The 23,583-nt window shown below is 43.0% G+C and overlaps 3 protein-coding genes across 3 annotated transcripts in view; 1 reads left to right on the forward strand and 2 right to left on the reverse strand.

Moving 5' to 3' along the window:
• The window catches only part of LOC308366621 (carbonic anhydrase-related protein 10-like), a 28,799-nt gene extending 18,776 nt beyond the window's left edge, over positions 1-10,023 (forward strand). Inside the window, exons 4-9 of the mRNA XM_080840348.1 lie at positions 2,014-2,199; positions 6,219-6,314; positions 6,705-6,777; positions 7,073-7,227; positions 8,702-8,876; positions 9,438-10,023. Coding sequence (XP_080696474.1) covers positions 2,014-2,199; positions 6,219-6,314; positions 6,705-6,777; positions 7,073-7,227; positions 8,702-8,876; positions 9,438-9,460 — 708 coding nt within the window. The 3' untranslated portion in view covers positions 9,461-10,023. The remainder of the gene's footprint in view (positions 1-2,013; positions 2,200-6,218; positions 6,315-6,704; positions 6,778-7,072; positions 7,228-8,701; positions 8,877-9,437) is intronic.
• A 3,589-nt stretch (positions 10,024-13,612) lies between these two features.
• Positions 13,613-17,446, reverse strand: rpl23 (ribosomal protein L23). The gene is made up of 5 exons (XM_080841457.1): positions 17,371-17,446; positions 16,173-16,256; positions 15,558-15,686; positions 14,119-14,232; positions 13,613-13,746 (listed from the first exon to the last, which is right to left on the reverse strand). The coding sequence occupies exons 1-5, from the start codon at positions 17,381-17,383 to the stop codon at positions 13,664-13,666; spliced, it is 423 nt and encodes a 140-aa protein (XP_080697583.1). The 5' UTR covers positions 17,384-17,446; the 3' UTR covers positions 13,613-13,663.
• Positions 17,447-18,914: 1,468 nt separating this feature from the next.
• Positions 18,915-23,139, reverse strand: LOC308366566 (von Willebrand factor C domain-containing protein 2-like; the record flags this gene model as incomplete). Its single annotated transcript, XM_080840282.1, has 3 exons — positions 18,915-19,213; positions 21,287-21,416; positions 22,783-23,139. The coding sequence occupies 3 exons, from the start codon at positions 23,137-23,139 to the stop codon at positions 18,915-18,917; spliced, it is 786 nt and encodes a 261-aa protein (XP_080696408.1).
• Positions 23,140-23,583: the final 444 nt, after the last annotated feature.

A 23,583-nucleotide genomic window follows, 5' to 3' on the forward strand; every position in this document is an offset into this window, starting at 1 on the left:
GTGTGTGTGTGTGTGTGTGTGTGTGTGTGTGTATGTGTGTGTGTGTGTGTGTGTGCATGTGTGCGTGCATGCTGGAGATGACCTAAATGGAGAGTATATGTGAAGGTGCATGCGAGTCTGCCGCCACTAATGGGGTGTCTGTGTTGTTGGTTGTTTGAGTGGCAGGCCAGTATTCATAGTCTTAAAGGTGCAGTCCGTGATTCTAGTCCCATACACTTTTTTTTTCAGCACATTTTTCAAACTCGCTGTCTGTTCAGTGTTTGCGCATTAAAAAAAACTCCAGTGTTTATACACAGCCTCCCCTCCAAACACAGTGGCTCGGCCCGATCCATAAACTGATTCTGTGAGCGTAATTCCTGAAGACGCCACGTCTCTCTGGCTCTTCTTCCAGCAGACACACACACAGAAATAGAGAAAGTGACAGGTGGTGGGTGGCAGTGGTGTTGCTGCTCAAAACATATTAGCGTTGCATTATATTAATAAAGTTATTGGAGCCACGCTGACAACAATTATAAACACACTGCACTTTTTCCACACAAATTAAAACAAATACATCACAGCAACTAGGAAATTTAAACGTGTGCGTGTGTGTGCGTGTGTGTGTGTGTGTGTGTGTCTGTGTGTGTGCGTGCGTGTGTGTGTCTGTGTGTGTGTGCATATGTGTGTGTGTGTGTGTGTGTGCTTGCGTGTGTCTGTGTGTGTGTGTGTGTGTGTGTGTGTGTGTGCGCATGACTGAGAGAGTTATTAAGCTTATCAGGTGTGTTGAGCAGTGCTCCACCTGCCCCATAGGTCAGGGTGCAAGGCGATACAGGAAGTGAGTGAGTTGAGTGACTGTACTGGCTGGTAATTAGAGCTGTTGTCACAGCGATGCTGCACACAATTCATAATGCTGTCAGCAGACTGCCGGGCTGCTCCGGCTGGCCGCCACCCTATCTCACACTCATTTGATTCCCCCTACATTATGCACCATGATGGAAATTACGGCCTCTCGCTGGAAGCCTATTAAAACAATGTGTCAAATAAAATTGATTACACCCCCACCCTTGCCGGGAACCTCAGCGATATTTCTCCTGCTAACCCTAACCCAAACCAGATTACCTCGTTATAAACGACTCTATTAAGATTCATGCGCAAGTGTGCCGACAGCTGCGAACACAACTCTCCTTCACCTTCAAAGTGCCATCTTTCATCATCTGAGCCATATCTCTCCCCCTCTCTGTTCCCTCCCCCCCCTCTCTCTCTCTTCTATCATCGTCCCTTGCACTTAACACAGTGGCCTCCTCACGGAGGAACTGCCTGTGCTGCCGCATGAAACAGCATACCTTATGTTACGACTGCGGTTAGATTATGTTGTTGTATATAACCGGTCTGTTTTCTTCCTCAGTACGGAAGCTGCCTGAGGTACATCAGGTGTGAATGTGTGTGTGTGTGTGTGTGTGTGCGTGTCCGTTTATTGGAGTGTGCAGGTATGAGGCGGTTTGGTGGTTGCCTATAATCTCCATATCTATTTCTATCTAAATCATGGATTTTATTTGTTTCCTCTGTGGCCTCAGGTGAAAACGCACACCACACATGCTGGTTTATGTAACTTGATTTTAGCTAAGGTCCTGATAGACTATATAGTTTACAGTAATGAGTACATGATACACGGTTATGGCATTAGACTGCACATGTGGTGTTCTGCTGTAAGATAACACACGTGTAGCCAACTCAGACATGTAACAGTGAAAGCATCATGTACACTACTTAAGAACCTCCTGGGGGAGGGTTTAGAGACTCACGCCAACAGAGCACACCGTTCTTGCTGCACACTCTTCTCTCTCCAGTCCCCCCATCCCCCCTAGCCCCCACCCCCCAGCTCTTCACGCCGATACCCTTGTTTTTCCTCCGCAGATCAGTGGAACCATGTACAACACCGGCCTCCTCACAGTTACTCTTGTTTTTCCTCCGCAGATCAGTGGAACCATGTACAACACCGGCCTCCTCACAGTTACTCTTGTTTTTCCTCCGCAGATCAGTGGAACCATGTACAACACCGGCCGCCACGTGTCCCTTCGACCCGATAAGTCCCACCTGGTCAACATCTCCGGCGGGCCGCTGAGCTACGGCTACCGGCTGGAGGAGATCCGCATGCACTTCGGCAGCGAGGACAACCAAGGCTCCGAGCACCTGCTCAACGGCCAGGCGTTCCCTGGAGAGGTGAGACTGGGGACTGGCCCACTTAGCGGCTGACCTAGGATCAGGTTCTGGCTCAGGCACGGTTCAGATTCTCTCCAAAGGCAGCTGCTACCTAGACCTAAAGGTGGCATCGTGCGGTAGAGCATAGCGTGCCCCCTCCCCCCCCTTAAAACAAAAAGCCTTGTTTGTAGACGCGTTTTAAAATAGCTACCAGCTGCACGCATAAGCCTTCCTCAGCACAGAGTTATTCAGGCCTAGTTATGACACGTTACTCACAGCTGACTGACCAGGGAACCCTTTATCGGAGAGTTCTAGAAGTAGAAACCAAGGAATTTTTTTTTCTGTTTCGTTTATTTGACCACGCTTGGCTTTCAAAGGATGCAGGAGTGCTGAGATCATCATTTTTAAAAAACCCTGAGAGGAATCAGCGTTGTGATTTGAATGCACCCCAGGATTCACTGAGAAATGCAGTTTTCTCGGGCTGGAGACAGCTTTATCTGCAACAGCGACACCATAACCAAGGTTTTTTTTTATTCACAGTATGGGGGTGCTGAAAAAGATGCCTGCCCTTGCTTTCTGTCAGTTCGGATTAAGAGGGAGAACTCTGCAAGATTGAAAAATAAAAGTCCTTATCTACTCAACTGTGCCAAGTTTTGGTATAGCTGAATAATTGTCTCATGTTTGATTGGAAATCAGACTGATCAACTAAAACTAATCAGAAATATAGTGTAGTTTATTCAATGGCACATTATGTTATTAGTTCATGTTTAAAATGAAAATGAATCATGAGAACACCCTTTTGCAGTTATGTTGGTGCAGCTGAAGGCTGTGTGTGTGTTTACGGGTGCAGTAAAACTGGCCTTCTTTGGGCTGCTTGAGTATCTGGAGCATCAGCACGTCTGGAATTGATCACGGTCTGAGGCTGATTAGAACGAAAGCGCTTTCTTCAGAAATCCATCGGCCTATTATTGTTCTAAAGATTTACGGCTATTCAATGGAAGAAACTGGCAAGAAACGTACAAAGGTGTGCACACAGTATCCCACAGTACAAACCAGCTTAAACCAGCACACCAAGAGAAAGTGTGTGTGTGGGGGGGGTGGGGGGGGGTTGTTCCAGTACACAACGGTGCAGGTGGATCTGAACAGCAGAGTCTCTCGTTGGAGAAACGGATGCCTTACAGGTCCTCAGCTGGCAGCTTTATTAAAACAGAACCCATAACACACCAGTCTCATTGTCAGCAGCGAGGAGGCTCTAGAATGCTGGCCTTCCGGGCGCACTTTCAAAGTAAAAGTCATATCCCAGACTGGCTAATGAGAGGAAAAGACTGAAATGGACAAAAAAAAAGAAACCCGATACTAGATGATAGGTGAGAGTGTTATATGTTATTAGACAGACAGATCGAATCAGAGGTGTTTGGATCACAGAGAGGAAACCTTGTGAGGTGCAGAGCGAAATGAAATGTACCATAGGAGGGCTTGAAATGGTCTAAGAAAGCTTTCGTGCTGGTAAAGTATGTAATTTGTACAGAGTGAAATGAATCTTTAACGAGAGGGGCTTTAGCTCCATTTCACCGAGACGCCATCGCCATGCTACACCCTGTGGATGCCACTTGACTGGAGCCAATTTTATCCTACGACAAGACAGCGACCCAAAGCATCGCTCCAAATTATGCAAGACCTATTTAGTGAAGAAGCAGACAAGCTGTGATGCTGCAAAGTTTCTAATTGCTGCAAACGAGAGCTTTTTTCGATGAAAGGACATTTTCAAACATAAAATGGTTATTTCAAGCAGAAATCAATGTTTCTGTCTTTGCTCATGTCTTCACTTTATTTTGATTGATTTTTACACCTTGCTCGATAAGAAAATATGAGTTTTCATAGAAAATGTGACATTTTCTTTTGGACAGCAGTGAAAGGCTGGGTTGTCTGTTCCGTTCCTTTCAGTCGAGTGTCCTTGTCTGGAGAAGAAACATTCCCCATTCACTACTACAGTTTAAAAAAAAAAAACAGCTTCTCTAATACTCTTCTATCTCAGCATTTTTGTGTTTCATAGGGGAAAGGAAAATCTAATATGCAGTAGGCCTATATCTACTCACAGAATGAGTAGGCCATTACATACATTTCATTACTGGGTGAAACGATCCCTTTAAACACTCTGCTGATCAGGTATAGGCATAAAACGCATATGTGTGTGTGATCCTAAATGAGAGCTAATCACCCATGTCATTGTCATAATTTGCACAAATGGGGGCAAGGATCAGAGAGAATGTTCTACATTAAACAGATCCAAGTGTGTAGCATCAGTCTTCAGACAAACCATCATTTGCTTAATCTGTTTTCTTAATGTCTTGTAGAAGTGAGAGGATTAGCTGAGAGTCGTTCGGTACTGTGTGGGCAAACTTGTGTAGATGTATGCATTCATCATACACTGCCTGCTTTAATTTGTTCTCGTGTATCAGTGTCCTGGGTGAAAATCGCTGCTACTCCGGACAAATAGGCGTGTGCCATGAATACAGATCGCAGCCATTCATATTTCTATTCACTCAAACCTATCATTCATCAGCAATATGTCACCCTTGAGCTGTCAGATTGTCAGAGTAGATCACAGCCCCGAAATCTGAACGATGTTGGTCTCGAGTCTCTTGCCAGGCGAGATAGGAATCTCAGCCAGAACCTGTTTGATGATTTTCAATGAGAGAAAAATCAAGGATTAATTCTGGGGCTCCAGTCTGCTGCTATTAATTACACAGAGCAGATCTATTAAATATTTAACAGGGTTGCGCAACTCTTGAGGCATCTGCGGCCAGGCATCTTAAACCACGTTTGTGGATTTGCGCTCGGGGCAGGAGAGCAGGGATGAGATTGAAAGAGGGGTGGCTCACTTTAAAAAATATATTATAGGAGAAATGTGCTGGCTCGCTTATTCCCAGACTGACGTAGATGCGGTGCCGTGATGCTGGATGCGCTTTATTGTGGTCGATTCGGCCCACGAAAAATTGGAAGAAAAAGGGACAAGTAGTTTCATTGTTAAAGTTCTAGAAGGAAAAGAGAATTCTAATCTTAATGCAGATGGCACGGCCGGGAGTTTCCAAAGGGGAAAATATTTCTTTCTTTTCCGTGGCAACCAGATGCAGTATTTTAAACATAATTCGCAACTGGGGCAGTTATGTGAACAAACATCTGTTTGATGAATGAATCCTGGAAGCTTCAGACAAAAACACAGTTCATTTTTTAGCAATGAACAAGCGCTTCCATCACCGACACAAGCGCTTCTCCTACAGTCCACACGCGTAACCGAGGCTCCCGAGGAGACATGAGAGATGAGAACGATATCCCCAGTGATCCTCCCCATCGCTGGGTGTACCTCTCCCTATCCTCCTCACCACCATCATTCATTCCCATAATCCACAGTCTCAGTTTCTGTCAAAACAGGGGTTGTTGGGGAGCACCAGCAATTTGCATCCTAACAGCTTCATTATAGTCGAGACAGGCACGTTCATTGTAATTAATGACTATAGTTGTGGTTTTTTGTCTGTCCATACCAGCCTGGATAGAGATCTGAACCATGCAGGGGTGGGGGGGACTGGGGGGGGGGGGGGGGGGGGGGGTGGGGTGGCGGGGTGGGGGGGGGGGGTGGAATAAGGAGCAGCGTCAGCAGAGCCTTAACCCACATGGCACCACATTTAGCTGCATCAAATTGATTTCGGCTGGAGAGCCACTAATGCACCAGTCTTGCAAGCCTTATTTTATTTTATTTTATTTTTTTTCTTCTCCCTGCGACACTCTACTAATAACGAGAAAACTCTGTTTCATATCCTGTGCAGTAAACAAGCCTTTGCCTGTAAACAAGCCCTGGAATAACTCAAGTGGACTAATGGGTTTTCAACACAAAAAAGTGTGACTCATGAATTATGTTTTCTCCCTCTCTCTTTTTGCTTTTCTCTACCACTCTCCCTCTTTCTCCCTCCCTCTCTCCCTCCCTCTCTCTCTCTCTCTCCCTCTCCCGTTTTTGCTCGTGCTCTGTGCTCTCTCATATGTAGGTGCAGCTCATTCATTACAACCACGATTTGTATTTAAACTACAGCGAAGCTGCCAAGAGTCCAAATGGAATAGCAGTCGTGTCCATGTTCCTGAAGGTTAGTCAACCATCCAGGTGGTGCTGTGATGGAAAAGCAGAAAAACACACACACTGGCACACGTACACACAAAAGACACACACACACCCACACACACACACACACACACACACACACACACACACACACACACACACACACACACACACACACACACACACACACAGAAGCACACAAACACATAGAAAATGATTGTCACGTACACACAGACCTGCGTGCGCACACACACACACACAGTTGTAAGATGTTTTGATCTCTTTGGAGTAGGACCAGATTCAGTGGTCCATTGATGTATTTTTTATGCCGGTGATGAAAATACTGTAGCGATGTTTTACTATTGTTCTGCCGCTTTTACGGCTTGATGTTAATTTAAATCCGTCTGTTTTACAGATAGCTGATTCTTCAAACTCATTCCTAAACCGCATGCTTGTCAGAGAGACCATCACACGAATAACCTATAAGCGTAAGTGTCCTTGGGCTCTATGGTATTTGAAGGCATATGCTTTACCCCTCGTTCTTCTGACATTCAATTCTTTTTTCTCCCTTCCCCTTATGATCCCATGACTCCGAAGACCTCGAACAATTAGATATTTATATTCACTTTGTATTCGTATTCACCCCAAACCACATGAATCTCAAAGAACAATATTTCTCCTCACCATAAGCGAGCCATCTTTTGTTTTGTATTCTCTTTTCTCTGTCTCCCCGCTATGCTGCTATGCTGCTGGCGTGCACCTCCCTGCTTTCCCCCTCCTCAGACGACGCGTTCTTGCTCATGGGCCTGGACATGAAGGAGCTCTACCCCGAGACGTCTCGCTTCATCACTTACGAGGGCTCCTTGACCATCCCCCCGTGCCTTGAGACCGCCACCTGGATAATCATGAACAAGCCGGTGTATATTACACGGCTGCAGGTGGGCACACCCCTTTACGCACACACACACACACACACACACACACACACACAAACTCACACTCTCACATACACACACACACTCACACGCTAACAACCCGGTTCAGATCATTATACACAATTTCATCCACATACACACACACTCATGGACACCACTCCTACCATAGCAATAATCTTGAACGATTTAGTATGCAACAGAGGCTGCAGAGTGCCCTTCCACCACCACCGCCGCCACATGCACATGCACACACACCCTCTCACATTCACACACACTCACACTCTCACACACGTACACACTCCGCTGGGACCTGGCCAGTGTTTTATGCCTGCAGCCTTTCAGCAGGAGCTGATTAGTAAGTCCCTCTAGTGGCCAGTCCAGCCAGTGCTGGAATACTTTATGATGCTCAGCGCAAACCAATAGGCTTTTTATAGATCTCTTGGTTGAGTGGTTGACATGTTCATGTTCTATTCTCCATCACAAATGAATTATTCAGTGGGTGGACCTTTGGAGTGCATCTAAGGTATATAGCGAGGATGCTAAGTACCTCATTCAAATGAGCCTTGCTTAAACTGTTTTTAGTGGAGTGGGGGACAGTGGAGGCATGGCCCAGGTTTGAGATATTTATGTTAAATTAGAGGGAGCCGTGTCTGAACACAACGTGTCTGTGAACATCCACTGTTGTTAGGGTGTTCGCAGTGTAAAAGAAAGATGTATTCATTATAATCTGGTGCTTTCCCTTTTGCAGATAAACATCATCTTTCAGTTTTTTTCCACCCCTCGTATCCCCTGGTGATATCACCTGCCCTGGAATACTCTGCTAGCCTAATTAATAATACAACTCGTGCCTCCTGCACTCCCTCCCTCCCTCTCTCTCTTTCTGTCTTCCCTTTTTCAAACATACCTGCTGTCGCTGCCTCTCCCCATCACTCCTCTACCTCTTCCTCACCTTCCCCCTCTCTTGCTCTCCCTCTTTCTCATTCCCTTTGCTCTCTTGCTCCTTTATGACTTCCCATCCTCGCTCTCTATCTCTTCATCAAACCCCTCTGCTCTCTTTTTCGCTCTTTACTACTTCCCCCTCCCTCGCTCTCCATCTCTCCATCAAACCCCTCTGCTCTCTGTATCTTTCACCATCACTCTCTTCCTCATGACTTCCTCACCCCTCCTCTCTCTCTCTTCATGTCTTACTCCCTCTGCTCTCTTCTTCTCTCTTTACCACTTCCCTCCCTCTCTCTCTCTCCCTATCTTAATGTCTCCCTCCCTCTGCTCTCTTCTTCTCTCTTTACCACTTCCCTCCCTCCCTCTCTCTCCCTCTCTATCTTAATGTCTCCCTCCCTCTGCTCTCTTCTTCTCTCTTTACCACTTCCCTCCCTCTCTCTCTCTATCTTAATGTCTCCCTCCCTATGCTCTCTTCTTCTCTCTTTACCACTTCCCTCCCTCTCTCTCTCTCCTCTCTCTATCTTTTTCCGCATCGCAGATGCAGTCTCTGAGGCTGCTCAGTCAGAACCAGCCGTCTGACATTTTCCTGAGCATGAGTGATAACATGCGTCCGGTGCAGGCCCTCAACCTGCGTTGCATCCGCACCAACATCAACTTCACACAGCGCGGACGCGACTGCCCCAACAACCGCCTTCAGAGGCCGCAGTACAGAGGTGGGCACATTCAGGAGTGGAAATGTATATGTATGTTTGTGTGGTGTGTGTGTTTCTATCTGCTATTTGGACCTTAAGGAAGTGTGTGTACATGTTTATTTAAAAAAAATGTTTGTGTGTTTGTCTTCAAATGGTCCAGAGGTGTGTGTGTTTAGTTTACATTAAGGCAGACTGTATGTATGTGTGCATTTGTTGTTTAGAAGATGCAGAAAAATGTGTGTTTGTGCCTTACCCAACCAACATATCTGAACACCACATACTGTTTTGTGTGTGGGTGGGTAGGTGGAGGAAAGAACAAATGTTATATTACCAAATATATCTTTGGATTTTCTTGCCTTCATTTTTGCTTTGGTATCACACTTTTCTTCACACCTTTCATTTGCCTAGAATGCAATTGCACTTTCTAGAGTGTTACATTTGGTTGCTTATTAAAAAGTAACACATTTATCAGCAGCTATGTTAATAGCATACAAAAAGCAATCACTTGGGCATTAGATAATGTAATGGGTTGACTTGCCAAGGTGCATTTTAAATCCAGTCTGTCTGTAATTCCCCTTTCAGTGAATGAATGGCTTCTGAAATAGCAGCACAAACAGCTGAGGACATAAAGTCCCAGGCGCCTCTGGGGAATGGCTGTGGAGAACAACCAGCTGATGAAGCCCCCAGACCGGACACAAATCATCCTGCAGACCACACCAGGATCCACTCACTACAGAATTCAAAGAGACTCATTTTTCTATTGTATTTAAGTGTTTCTATTATGAGAATACGTGTGTGTAAAAAAAAAAAAAAGAAAAAAAGGAAAGAAACTTTTAAGAAATGTTTTACATGTTTTCAGAAACTATGTGGCTCAATGGTATGTCAAAGTCAATCGAAAAAAAATGTGTGTTCGCCATCGATCTCAATGCCTGGTTAGACAGAACACAGGATGACGCAAGGGGCCTGCCGTTCGAAGTCGTCTGACGAGTTGGAATTCCAGAATATTCCAGGAAAACATCTTGGGTCTTTGCCTTCTACAGAGCACAATCTTGTTTAATCTAGGAGTTTCTTTTTTAGTAAGCTTCAAGTCAAATGTCAAGTGTGTTGTACATATTAACATCATCACTGTTAAGTTTTTTTGAGATATTCAATATAATTACAGCTGATTCTCCACCAAAGCTGTACAAGAACCCAGCCTTGTTGTGTAATATTTATGCATTCATTTTTTTCCACCATTAGAGGGCACTGTGTCCATACAGCGCCAGTGTCTGGCTCCTCCACCAGTACTACAATGCAGAGCTTTGAGAACAAGTATGACTCCAAGGCCTCAATTTATTCAGGCAATTTTGCAACAGCAGAGTTCTGATTAGATTCTGGCCAAGGTGTGATTGCCAATAGGAAACAAATGTAGTGATTCTCAGTCTGGTTTTCAATTCCCCCCCCCCCCCAACCACTCCCATGAAGTTCCTCAGCCTTATCCCCCAAAGACGCCGCAGGCTGAATATTTTCATTCAAAACCTCATTTGGAGGTGTACTCCTTTTAGCGCGCAATGTCAGTACTAGGCAAATCTATCCACCGCATACATAGTATCCGTTCCATAATTATTCTTTCGACTGGCAAGTTATCTCCCCCTCTCTCTTGGGTGAAGACCTAAAAGTGGTGTGAAGACCTGTTCTACACCGTCACCAAGTAAACAATGTTTCCACTGTGGACTTTCATTCCTTGGCTAGGGTTGATGACACAGGTTGGGATATACAGTACATTCTTCATCTTGTACGAACCCAGTGTGCCACTACTCTCAAACAAAATGCACCACTCACCACACCACCACCGAACACCTCTAAATGTTTAATCATTTAAAAAACAATCATGACTATGTCACAGGAGTTATCAAATGGGTACTCCCAATCATCCATGTCTCGCTAAGGTGCCACACCCCCTCCAGGGGACACAGTAGCCTGGCATCCTAGACCCATGGACAGTGGTGTAGTCCAGGGTATACACAGGTATACGGAGTAAACCCACTTATTTTTCAGTTTGCAAAATTAAGAATATACCCACTTCTCCAGGGACCACTACACCACTGCGTTCCGTATACAGTTAAGGGCACAACAGTAGCCTGGCATCCTAGACCCTCGGCTTTCCGTATGCAGTTTAGGGCACAGACAGGCTTCACATGATAAGATTACTTCAAAAAGAATTGCCTTTAAGTAACACTATGCAACAATTTGACGCTTTTTGGGGTATGGTTTTAAAGGCCACTAGCTTTGGTACCATCCTTAAATTAATTTTGTCAAGTGAAAGACAGATTTTCATTTGTGTCTTACCCTTCCATCCAGGCCATCCAGGATTTGTCAGCTGCAAATATGACTTGACCCCAAAAAAATTCTAACAAAAGGTTTTTCAGTGGTTTACACTAGTATCAGATGTACTTAAAAACATACTAAAAGTTTACCAAAGTTTGACTCCAAGAAAGGCCCCATTTTCAAAATGGCGGCCGTCAGGTCCTTAAAATGACCATTACTCTACCTCCAAGACCAGGAATACTGGTGCCTGATACATGTTTTAGCCATGTAATATTTTAATAAGCATATTGCAAGATAGATAAGTGAGTTCAAGTACAATGATATATTAAAGTAATTGGTTACAAGCATATATATGCTAAAAGTAATTAAAATTCCCCTTAAATTATTGCATATTTCTCCTTTTTCAAGCACTTCTCTGTAAAGAAAGAGGGAATATGCAATGGGTGCAAAGTAAAAATTTAAGACCCTAATGACCATGTCACTATAATGACAACGGTGAACATAAACAAGAATGGAACTGGCATGATACAGGGAAACCTAAAAGAATTCCGAGTTGCCTTTAAAAAATTGAAAGAAATGGCTGAGATTGAAAAGCCTCTTGATAACGAGAATCCTCAGAGGGAGAGACTGAGTGTGCCCCCACTGTCAATAGCAGAGCAGAGGACACAGCTGATTCCCCCTCTTCAGAACAGGACCAACCACTACAAAACTCCCTCATAAAGGAACAATTCACACAACTCGAAATTGAAACAATATAACTCAAGGAGACTGTTTTCAAGCTACAGTCCGAAAGAGAGCCACAGCAGAGAGGGGATGGCTTAGGGCAAGATCTCTGTGTCTTAACAGACCAAGTGACAGAGAAAACTACAAGGAGGCGCTAGATAGGCAAAGCGGTCAGGTCAAAAAGCTGCAGCAAGCCCAGGACAACCACAGGAGAGAGCTGGCAGCACTCAGAGTCGAGCAACGGGCCAGAAACTCCACAGCCTATGTATCGAACCGTGGGTTAAACATTGTGATACAAACCAAATTGTGAGTTTGGTGTACCGTTTCATCCCTGCTAATCTCATAAAATCATGTATTCCATAAGTATATAATTATGCCAGTGCAATTTAGACCCAGAAAACATGGGGTTAGACACCAAGATTACTTGGCGAGGTCAAAAAATGGAGTTAGGATATTTTAAGGACTTCCTGCCCATCTTGAAAATGACACCTTGGTCAAACTTTTGTAAACTTTTAGTATGTTACTAAGGACACCTTATACTACAAGAAATAGCTGAGAAACCTTTTGTTAGAATTTTTTTGGGTGAGGTGTTATTTTTTCATATATGCAGCCGCCTAGATATGCACTATGAAGTTCTGTGTTCCAGGCTGGAAAACCATGCAAAAGCTTTCGCAACATCACATTGCCAGCTATACTGCCGAAAGACACCAGTTAGTGCGTTGACAAGTTTATATCAGTGCCAACTGGTCTGTTGATGGGGTTTGCGTGTCTTTAGTTATCTTGCTAGTTTTGGAACAAACTACTTACTGCCACCTTAAATATTAAAAATAAATCCACCTCAAAAATGTAGGAGATGGAGAGCAAGCAGATGGATCTTTTTAGAGAGGAAACAAAGTAGTTCAGATTTAAGTGAACATTTCCTCAAGTTTGACTAACACCAGTATTCCGACTATATATAACCACTTAAACTCATAACTTCAGCCGCAATTGTCTTACAACATTCCAGTTGCATGGACTTATTTCACCCAGGGCCAACTGAGGCATAACAAAGAAGAATAGGACAGGATGTGATCTGACTTTCTAATATTTTTATTGGAAACAAACTTGAGTTACTTTCGAAATTTTGGCTTGCCTTTCTTCCCCGTGGCCATCACCATGTCACCCTTACCTGCAGCAGGGTCCCTGTTCAGGTGTCCCTTCACGGACATGATGTACAGGTTCTTGGCGCTTGGTCATAAGACAAGACAAGGTCTTGACTGAGACATGTCTAGGGGTCAAAAGAGGACTTCTCTCCAACACATAATTTATGGGGCAAAAATAAAAACAAGTCTATGAGAAATGACCAATGGAAGTCAAAGAAGTGTATTAGAAAGACCTAGTCAATGAGAACATATTTAGATATCTATGTGCAACACCCTGAAAGGTCTAGCATTTACATAAATGACGTCCTGTTATTAGATATCTGAATGTGCCATCACTCATTGAGATTGTACAGTACAAGGCACTGCCACCTCACCCACAAGCAATGACTTTTGCTATTCCCTTCATCGACAACTCACTCAATCACTAAACAGACAGAGCAAGTGCTTTTAAGAAGGGGTGTGGGCAGCAACTTAATGCTCACCACAACAGATGTACATCAGTTTGCCAAAATTCCCTGTAAACATGCACAGGTTAACTCCACCAAGTGCCAACTGAGGCATAAAAAAAGGAAAGAGGACAGGATGTGATCAGACTTTCTAATAGTTTTATTGAAAACAAACAAAGCCTGGCCAACATCAGGCAATGCTGCCAGCGTTGGAGGCGATCCTGGGCCAAAGATCTGCACACTCCTTGGCAACAGGGCCAGTGATGGCGGAACCTGTGGTAGAGATAAAATATGCATGAGAGGAAAACCAAGCTTGCAACAGCACCCTCAATTTAATTAAAGGCAAATCTTGTAAACTCTACAGCACCACACAAAGATATTGTAGTGCACCCAACCTTAAATGGTACAAACTAGACATTCTAAATTACTTTTGAATACCAATTTTCTTGCATACGCATTTCATACATTCATTATTCTAAGTGTGCCATTCCGGATTGAGATCATTTCAGTACAAGGCACTGCCACCTCACCCAAGAGAAATGGGGTTTAATATTCCCTTCATCGACAACTCACCAAGCCACAAAATAGACAAGGCAAGTGCTTTTAAGAAGGGGGGTCAACAAGAAAACCACTTTAGCCACCCACCTTTCATCTCCCCTTTGACGTTCACTATGACCCCCGCATTGTCTTCAAAGTATAGGAATACGCCATCTTTTCGCCGATACGACTTTCGTTGTCGTATGACCACCGCAGGATGCACTGTGAGGAGAGAAACAACAGACGTAAGCAACAGCAGTGAAAACTGTAGCGTCTCTGCATGTTAAATATAGTCAAATAATAAATAATGTACTACATAGTAATAACGTCAAATCTCCCAAGACGCTGGTGCAGAGTCAAACGCAATCAAAAGGCCAGCATGCCATTAAAAGTAAAAGCACAGAGTAAAAAGGGGAGCAGGCCTTAGATTTAACGTTAATGATCTCTCTGGAGAAGGCATGGATCCATGCACCACGAGTACAGCTCAAAACTGACACTAGAGCGCTCTCATTTATACTAAAGCACTACGACTTCCCCCTCATTACGCCCGACTACATTTCCACAAACGCATTTCAGAAAACGTTTGCCTAATTAGGAATAAGCCAATATGGTTGAGACCATTGCAATGGGTAAATTGAACAATTTGAATATTCAAGTCCATTTCATTTTCACTTTCCTGGTTGGGTAAAGGAAACTTTAATTGCCAATAGCTTTTTCCAGCCATCTATAACAGCCTTTCATGTCAACTCTACAGTACAACACAAGGATGTTGTAGTGCACCAAACCTTAAACTGTACAAACTAAAAATTCTGCCAGTTTTCTTGCATATGTGTTTGATATTAATTATCATAATAATAGTGTTCCATTCCGGATTGAGATCATTTCAGTACAAGGCACCGCCATCTCACCCAAGAGAAATGGGGGTTAATATTCCCTTCGTCGACAACTCACTAAGCCACAGAACAGGCGAAGCAAGTGCTTTTAAGAAGGGGTCTACAACACTTTAGCCACCCACCTTTCATCACTCTAAAGTCAAATATTTAATTACTCATCAAAATCTGAAGTCCATTTTATTTTCACTTTCCTGGTTGCGTAACGCAAAGTTTCATTGTCAACAGCCTTTCAATTCCCTCAAACATTCGAACTAGGAACAGCACATCTCATCTGCATAGATAACTTCCACTGATTATATTTAGATTGTAGTTAATGGCCCAGACAGACATGATTTGTATAATACATGTCTAAAACAGTCATTAGGCAGTTATTGGTGCAGAGCTTTTGTATTTCAGATGTACGCAAATTGTGCAAGACTTGATGGAGAACTGAATGCAGATCAACTGAAATGTGATTTCCTCACATACAATGCTACACATTCAATTGAAGTCAAAGTGCAACTGAGAAAAACTATTATGTCCAAAGTTGTATTTAAAGTTGCTTGATAAACACGACCCTGTGGTTTGAGAGGGATTAGATGAGCCCTGGATGTAGTCACATAATGCAGTCCAGTGGCTATGCATAATGGCACAGTTGAGGGACTGCAGACTTACCCTTCTTTCGAAGTTCTGGCTTTCCTTTCTTCACTGTGGCCATCACCATGTCACCCACACCTGCAGCAGGGAGCCTGTTCAGGCGACCCTTGATGCCCTTGACGGAGATGATGTACAGGTTCTTGGCGCCTGGTCATAAGAAAGGACAAGTTTTTGACTAAGACATGACTAGTGTTCAAACAGCAAAAAGCACTAAATCTCTCCAACACATCATTTATGGGCTAAAATGAAAACCATAATGTATGGGAAATTAACAATGAAGTGTATAAGACCTACAGTCAAAAAGAACATATCAGGATATCCATGTGCAACACCCTCAAAGGTCTAGCATTTGCATTAATGTCATTCTGTAATTCAAATCACTATTAGATATCTGAATGTGCCATCACTCATTGAGATTGTACAGTACAAGGTACTGCCACCTCACCCACAAGCAATGACTTTTGCTATTCCCTTCATCGACAACTCACTCAACCACTAAACAGACAAAGTAAGTGCTTTTAAGAAGGGGTATAGGCAGCAACTTAATGCTCACCACAACAGACATACATAATTTTGCCTAAATTCCATGTAAACACGCACAGGTTTCCTCCAGGTGTAGTTGCATTAGCATACCTGTGTTGTCCGCGCAATTGATGACCGCTCCCACTGGGAGACCCAGTGATATGCGGAACTTCGCTCCAGATGACCCACCACGTCCTGAGAGAAAAGCAGGACAGAAACAGTAGTAAGCAATAGCACTGATAACTGTAGCACTGTTGATTGTTGTCAAATCTCCCAAGACGCAGATGCAGAGTCAAACACAATCTAAAGGCCAGCATGCCAGTACAAGAAAAAAACAGAGTGAAAAGGTGAGCAGGCCTAAGATTTGTTCGCATACCTGTTCCTTACATGTGTTATCATAACAGTGTTCCATTCCGGATTGAGATCATTTCAGTACAAGGCACTGCCATCTCACCCAAGAGAAATGGGGTTTAATATTCCCTTCGTCGACAACTCACTAAGCCATAGAACAGACGAAGCAAGTGCTTTTAAGAAGGGGGCCACAAGAAAACTTACGTCCTGGGAGAGAAAATAAGACCTCAATAGTAAGCAATCAATGACTTATTTGGGGGCCAGACCGGCGTTCCAATTAACTGTGCGAGATTATATGTGGTATTGCTACCTTGACGTAGCGCAACTATAGCTTTGCTTACGAGGACCAGCCTTAGCTTGCTAATGTAAAAAGCAACTTGGACACAACGAGGTTTATCGCTACTAGTTAACCTCCAAATCACAGATGTCTTGTCTGACATTAAAAATCAATATCTGCCCACGCCAGAAAGAGAATAAAACACAACACTACACTACACAGGAACACACACATGTATCACTACCGTTGAATGCTGCAGACTTCCACTACCCGCATGCAAAAACTCACGCCAAATGAGGCTAACGTTACTTAGCCTAGCCATTTCTGACAGGGCTCACTCCAATGTACACAAAGTATACGTTCAGCGAACACCATAACGTATAAATATGTACACAACCAGCAAATGAAAAGAAACATGTATTACTGGTTAGTAAGCCAACACCATTAATGTGGTGGTTCTTTTAAAAAGGACTAGCTTGATCTGCTAGTTAACAGAAAACATGGCTTCCGTCAGCTTCCGCAAATGTACATGTCTTGTAACTTACATTGAACAACAATTTTGATAAAATATGTGCAGAAGTCTGACGAAAAACCACACGACTATGTACTACACCTTCAATTTCGCATTTTAGTGCATTTTAAAATACAGGATTAATGTTGATTTCAGTTGCGGCCTCTTACCTCTCTTAGACATGGTTGCTGAGGGGGAAAGAGGGAGGAGGAAAAAGGAATGCTGGGATATAAGCGTTTGCAGACGTTGCTTCCGCTTGTCGACGGTAAACTTTAGTTTCTATGGTACTAGACGTTCTCTGCAGTGGCCCCGATGTCTAGAGTTGGCCGTAGCACCCAGAAAAATAAACCGAAGAATAATTCATTTTTCATCAATTTTCAATCAAATGTCAGTATTAGGCTGTATGAATGTAATTGTGGTAACCATATACCATGCAATCTAATTTACAGCCGGTTTGCATTTGCCTGTTATAGAAAAGAGAAATAGTAAAAAAGTGCAATCACAAAAAATGTGAAATGTGGCCTGACAGTAATCCTTGTATGTGTTTTAACAGGCTTATGGCCTTTAAAGTACATCATGTCCATGGTGGTGTACCATAGGCCTACATCCTCACATTTCAGCATGGTAGCTAATTTAACAATAGCAACAATAGAAAAGTGTTCCAATAGTGCCTTTTTTTTTTGTAAATGGGTATTTAATTAATAATAATCATTTATCATATTGAAAAAAATATTTAAACGTAATACAGAATCCTCGAACACATACTCTCATGGAGCATGAACTGTAAATACCCACAACAAGCACTAAAACATCAAAGGTTCAATCATTCAGCCAATTTTAATCATCACTGTTCACTTGACAAACCATCATTATTTTTAAATATAGTAAAACACCAATGAAATATACATATTTTTTGCGCAAGTAAACAACATACACACAAAAAACACACACATATAATTACACAATCACATAAACCCAAACACAGTACTGAACTATGGGAACAGCTTAAATACTGGTAACTGCTTAGTTAATTTCTATCTTGGGTTAAGTATCAAGGAAACACAATTATTATACCAGGCTACTTGTTAATGGCAATTATTTAAAGTAATTACAGCATTTAAGAAATATGAATGTGGATTAACAGGTGAGGAAGATCTGAATGAAAGCTTCTAGAGTTTTGGAAATTTTTGAACATATGGAAACTGATTTTGATACACCACTTCTAGCCCTATGCATGTTTACTTGAAATTATTCTTAGCCCTTTATAGATATAATTGTTGTGCACTTTATGCATTTTATGTGTAGTGTTTTGTCACGATTTGTTTAGTTTCTTCTATGATGTCTCCAGCCTGTGTCTATTCTACTTCAATCACATATTTACAAAACAAACATTGTGTGTGTGTTTGTGTGTGTGTGTGTTTGTGTGTGTGTGTTTGTGTGTGTGTGAGAGAGAGAGAGATAGTGTGTGTATTGGATCTCCAACACTATAACGTGTCACATTTAGTGTACTACAGATGGAAACACTGTGTTTCATTGGTCTAATGTGAATTGCCAACATATGGGGGTCCGGAAAGGGGAGGGCAGCATGGCAGAAGTCAACGCTGGCAACCATGCCCGCTCAGCAGGTGTTCGCTCTCGGCACGTCGCCCACCTGGCCACCTTCCTCTCAGGAGTCTGCCATAGCCAGAAAAACACAACCCCCCCCCCCCCCCTCTCATGGAATAAAGTCCAACCTAGGTGAGCGCTCTCGTTTTTTCTCTCTGTCTCTCTCCCTCTCCCTTTCCACTTCCCACTCTATCTCAACCGCGCTTTCCCTTTCGCCCTCCTCCATCTGTGTCGAGGATGCTTCAGTTCCACCCAGCTCGTTGTCAGAGTTTTGCCGTGTTTCGCAGGAGGCGTGAGGGTGGGTCTGCCACGTGCCATCCCGGTAGGTGCAGAAGCACACCGTCCTCTCGTCTATGTCAACGCGCTCACCGGCCGGGATCACACGGTTCCCTGCAAAGCAGTTTGCTCCTGGGTAATGGAGAGAGTAGAAATGTTTTGTGATCAGTGAGAGTGTTCACCAGGAGTTTATCTTTGGAGTTTTGTCAGTTTGAAACAATGCAGTAATTCCTCCTCATCATGTATTTTGCTGTCTTTTCATCTTCTGTTTTGACTCCTAATTGACTAGGAGGTAGGAGCGTTACTCTGAGTCTTTTCTCAGTTTGCTCTTTAAACAGGGGCTCTTTGTAGAGGGTGCAGATGTATGATAATTTTTTTTTTTTAAAGGCACCCAGTGCAACTTTATATAAACATTCAATGAAAAGTAAACATTCAATTTATAGTCTTTTTTACACGTAGTAAGTTTCAATAACTCCATACCATTACATATCAACATTCAAGGAGCAAAGATGAGACGTCGTTGTGTGGTGAGAACTGATAGAAAATCGTAAACAACAACAATCGCCGGTGGGGAGATGCCATTTTTCCATTGACTGGAATCCTGCTTTATTTATTGTAGGTTACAAAAAATAAAGAAAATGGCGGCGATTGTTGTTGTTATCGATTTTCTATCAGTTCTCGCCACACAACGACGTCTTATCTTTGCTCCTTGAATGTCGAAAGGTAATCGTATGGAGTTATTGAAACTTACTACGTGTAAAAAAGACTAGAAATTGAATGTTTATTTTTAAGCCTCGAAAGTTGCACTGGGTGCCTTTAAGAAAGCCTTTACTAGAGCATGGCAAAGAAGTTAAAAACTAATCTCGGCCATCTTATTTTTAACTTCTTTACCATGCCCTATCAAATCTTTCTTCAATTTTTCACTTTAAAACAGTGTGCCTTTGTTTCTTTTCTTTTTATGATAACAAGAAAATTATTTTTAGATGAATAAATGCCCCTCTGTTGATCGCTTGCAAGGATTACGCAGAATGCATTTTAACTTGAAAATCTGGATGTCTTATAAGGTGGCAGCAGAAACGGGGCAGTGATTTTAGAGTAATCAGTAATATTTTCAAAGACACTTTGCCACCTTCTAGATGGAAGTTTCTAGTTGTTTAAAATATGGGGCTGCCTGCCTTATCGCCCACAAGACTGTGGTTTAAACTCTGTGTGACTTCAGTGTGATGAGCATTGCGGAGGCTTTGAAATGATGCTACAGCAGTCCTCGAGAATGTTTATCCCACCATTTCAGCATTCATAGTGAGTTGATTCCTGTTCCAACACCAATCATCTGTAATCCTCAGTAAAGTAATTGAAGGGCTGTGATTGTGTTGGATTTACTGCTCAAGTCATTGTTACTTCTTGGTTTTTCCTCACACAAACAAAATATAAAAGCAGCACAACACACACGGACCCACATACGCATGCACTTGCAAAGCCACATACACACACACACACACACACGAGCATGCGCATGCACACATACACACACTCACAATCTGTTCTTCTCACGCCTTCTGTTGAAGAGTGGCCCCATGTGGCTATGTGCTAGATTCTATTTCTGCTTTGAATACTGGTGTGGACCATTTAGTCTATTGAGCAATACACACACACACACACACACACACACACACACACACACACACACACACACACACACATACACACACACACACACACACACACACACACACACACACACACACACACACACACACACACACACACACACACACACACACACTCTGTTGCGTCACGCCTTTTCCATTGCACCAATATCCCATCCCATAATACACACACAGGGCCTCCACCAATCAATACAATTACAAAGAATTCCCAGCGTCCCACTTGACTGTCAACCAATCGCCAGCGGGTCCTTTGGAATTACGTAAGAGATAAACATACAACAAAGCTGAATTACAGAGAAGTATTTTAAAACACCATAACATATTCATGTAGGTATTTTTGCCAAATATGATGCTCAGATGAGAGCAGGCCCATGTCTCTACCCAGGCGGATGACTGTGCATTTAATATATTTTTCTCTTATGCCTTAACTGCTGCAGTAGGTATATACAGTATGAGTCTAGTAAATAATGTCCAGGGTAATGTGTGGGAGAGGTTTTGTACTTTATCAATATGCATGTATACTTGTGAAGTCACTCACCATATTTGCAGACAGGACAGCAGTGGTTGGGCTCAAATGTTGGGTCTACACAGTGCACAGCCGGACATCCAGATATGGTGCAGTACACCTCTCTGTTGGGCTCACAGCGACACCGCTCACACGGAGATAACTAGAGAAAAGCATCGCCATAGGACATCTGTTACTAAAGACAGAAGTGGGGTCCATGCCAAACAGTGCAGATCCAGCAAGGTGCTCCTCTGATTCAAATTAAAAAAGACCCTCCCCCCCTTTCCCCCCTTAACCATATGTCTATTCTTCTTGTTGTATACAGTATATTTTTTTTCTGAGGTTTTTTGAATGTTAGGTCTTTTTGTTGTTGTTGTTGTTGTTGTTGTGGTTGTCTGGTGTCTCTATGTGGGCACAAATAGTGTATACAAGCACTAATGCATAAATTCCACTATGTTTTTTTTATATGTTTGTGATGGTTATACCATGTAAATGCTTTGACCTGTGACTGGTAACCTGTACAAACGTTTAAAAGCAAATACAAATGGCCAATCACAAAAATAAAATTTGGAAATGACAGAATTGTTAATGTATCGTCTCATTTATTGGAGGCACAGTAATGAAAGATGAAACATGATATTTTCAGCCTGTGTCAAATCTGTGCTCAGGTACAGGTATGGTGATTTGCAGAGCTCTGTGTCAAACACATGCTCAGTGCACAAGGAGATCTCTGGAAATATATCTAGATCATTCATTTCATGGCATACTCACTGAAAGTTGCTGAGTTTTGATCCCATTTTTGCCAATTGACAACTTCCAGTACTCAGAACAGGGAAAGCTATTTCTTCAATCAAATTAATTACATATTCTTATTGAAGGGATGAAGATAATTGGAACACTGAAAATGATCAAATTCATTAATATTTAATCACCTTTATGAATACCTTAATTTAAAAAGACTCGCTCTAGTTTGAGAAGTGAATTCCTATCTGTAACGTACAGGTGCCCTAAGGTCACTCTGAGCAGAAGAGCAGGCTTTTGAGGGTGTCAAAAGACTTGAAAAGAAAAACGACGTTAGCTGTGCGCTTTAATGCCAGATAACCGTTGTTGGATATTATTTCATGGTTTGGGCCGTTAGACTGGCTCGTCATACAACATTTATGAACAAAGTGAGATGGCACACGGCAAACACTACTCTTAGTTCTCCAAACAGTAACCATGTTACATAACAGAAAAAAAAAATCACTTGTTCCTGACCCCAGGTGGTAGGATTAACCCAATAGCTGACAAACAAGTGTACGTGTATAGTGCCACTGGGTCGCACTCCGGTGAAATTATGTAGGAAAATATACAGGCTCCAAATGGAAGACGTTACTCACCAAACCGCCAAGATAACTAAGTTAAAGAGCCTTTTCAAAAACACCTAAGAAAGTTTTTCTCACGTTTACATAGCTCTCATTGTCATACATATGACTGCCTTGGCACATATTTGCTTTTAATTCCTGAAAGCATTCAGTACAGCGTCTCACCTGGAACTCCTCTAGAGGTCTGTAAGTTTTGCCCCCGTAAATGCAGACCTTGCTGACCGCTTCGCACACAGGGCAGCAGGACTTGTACTTAATGCGCGTGCAGCGCGGGTGGATGCGCGGGCATTTCGGTCTGACACAAATAGGTCCGTCCTCGGTGCAGGTGCAGGGGCACGCGAGTCGGCTTGGGTAATAGACCTCGCCGATGCCATACACGAAGCCATGTTCATCGATACACCATTTGCCACGGTAGTCACCGAATTCGTACTCCAGGTCAGCCTTGGATGAGTATTCTGTCACAGCCCGAGAAACGCACCACAACATCCCAACCGAGAGGCACAGAGCGCGAGGGCGCATCATTGCCGATCTCAGTGCTGTGTCGGACGGACTGGCTGGCGTGGGGCTTTTGAGGAGAGGCGCCTGCGTTTATGGCCCGTTGCCCAGTGGCCACATGTCAGCGAGAGACACTACCCTAAGCTACACACTTCCGTCCCATTGGTGAAAAACATCACAACCGGTCCACTACATTGATCACTTCAGTGTCACTGGGTTACTGGATTTAACCCATTTATGAAACTCCATGTGCGAAATTAAAAAGGCAAACATGTGTATGATGCGAAAATAGTTTGCACACACATAGGTAGGCCTAGGTTATATGTTTGCATGAATAATGTGACAAAAATATGCACTAATGATATCTGGATCTTCTGCATGTAAAACAAGACACAATGAAAGAAATTCACAATAGAAATTACTTTATTGGAGTAATATAGTTCAACAGTACAAAAACTATAGGGGTGACAA

Source organism: Sprattus sprattus (genome assembly GCF_963457725.1).
Source record: "Sprattus sprattus genome assembly, chromosome: 6".
NCBI classification, from domain to species: Eukaryota; Metazoa; Chordata; class Actinopteri; order Clupeiformes; family Clupeidae; genus Sprattus; species Sprattus sprattus.

Coding starts and splice junctions, on each gene's coding strand:
- rpl23 (XM_080841457.1), bottom strand. Junction 14,233..15,557: donor GCCAGAACTTCGAAAGAAGG/GTAAGTCTGCAG, acceptor CTCTCCTCACAG/TGCATCCTGCGGTGGTCATA. Junction 13,747..14,118: donor CGTCAAAGGGGAGATGAAAG/GTGGGTGGCTAA, acceptor TCTCTACCACAG/GTTCCGCCATCACTGGCCCT.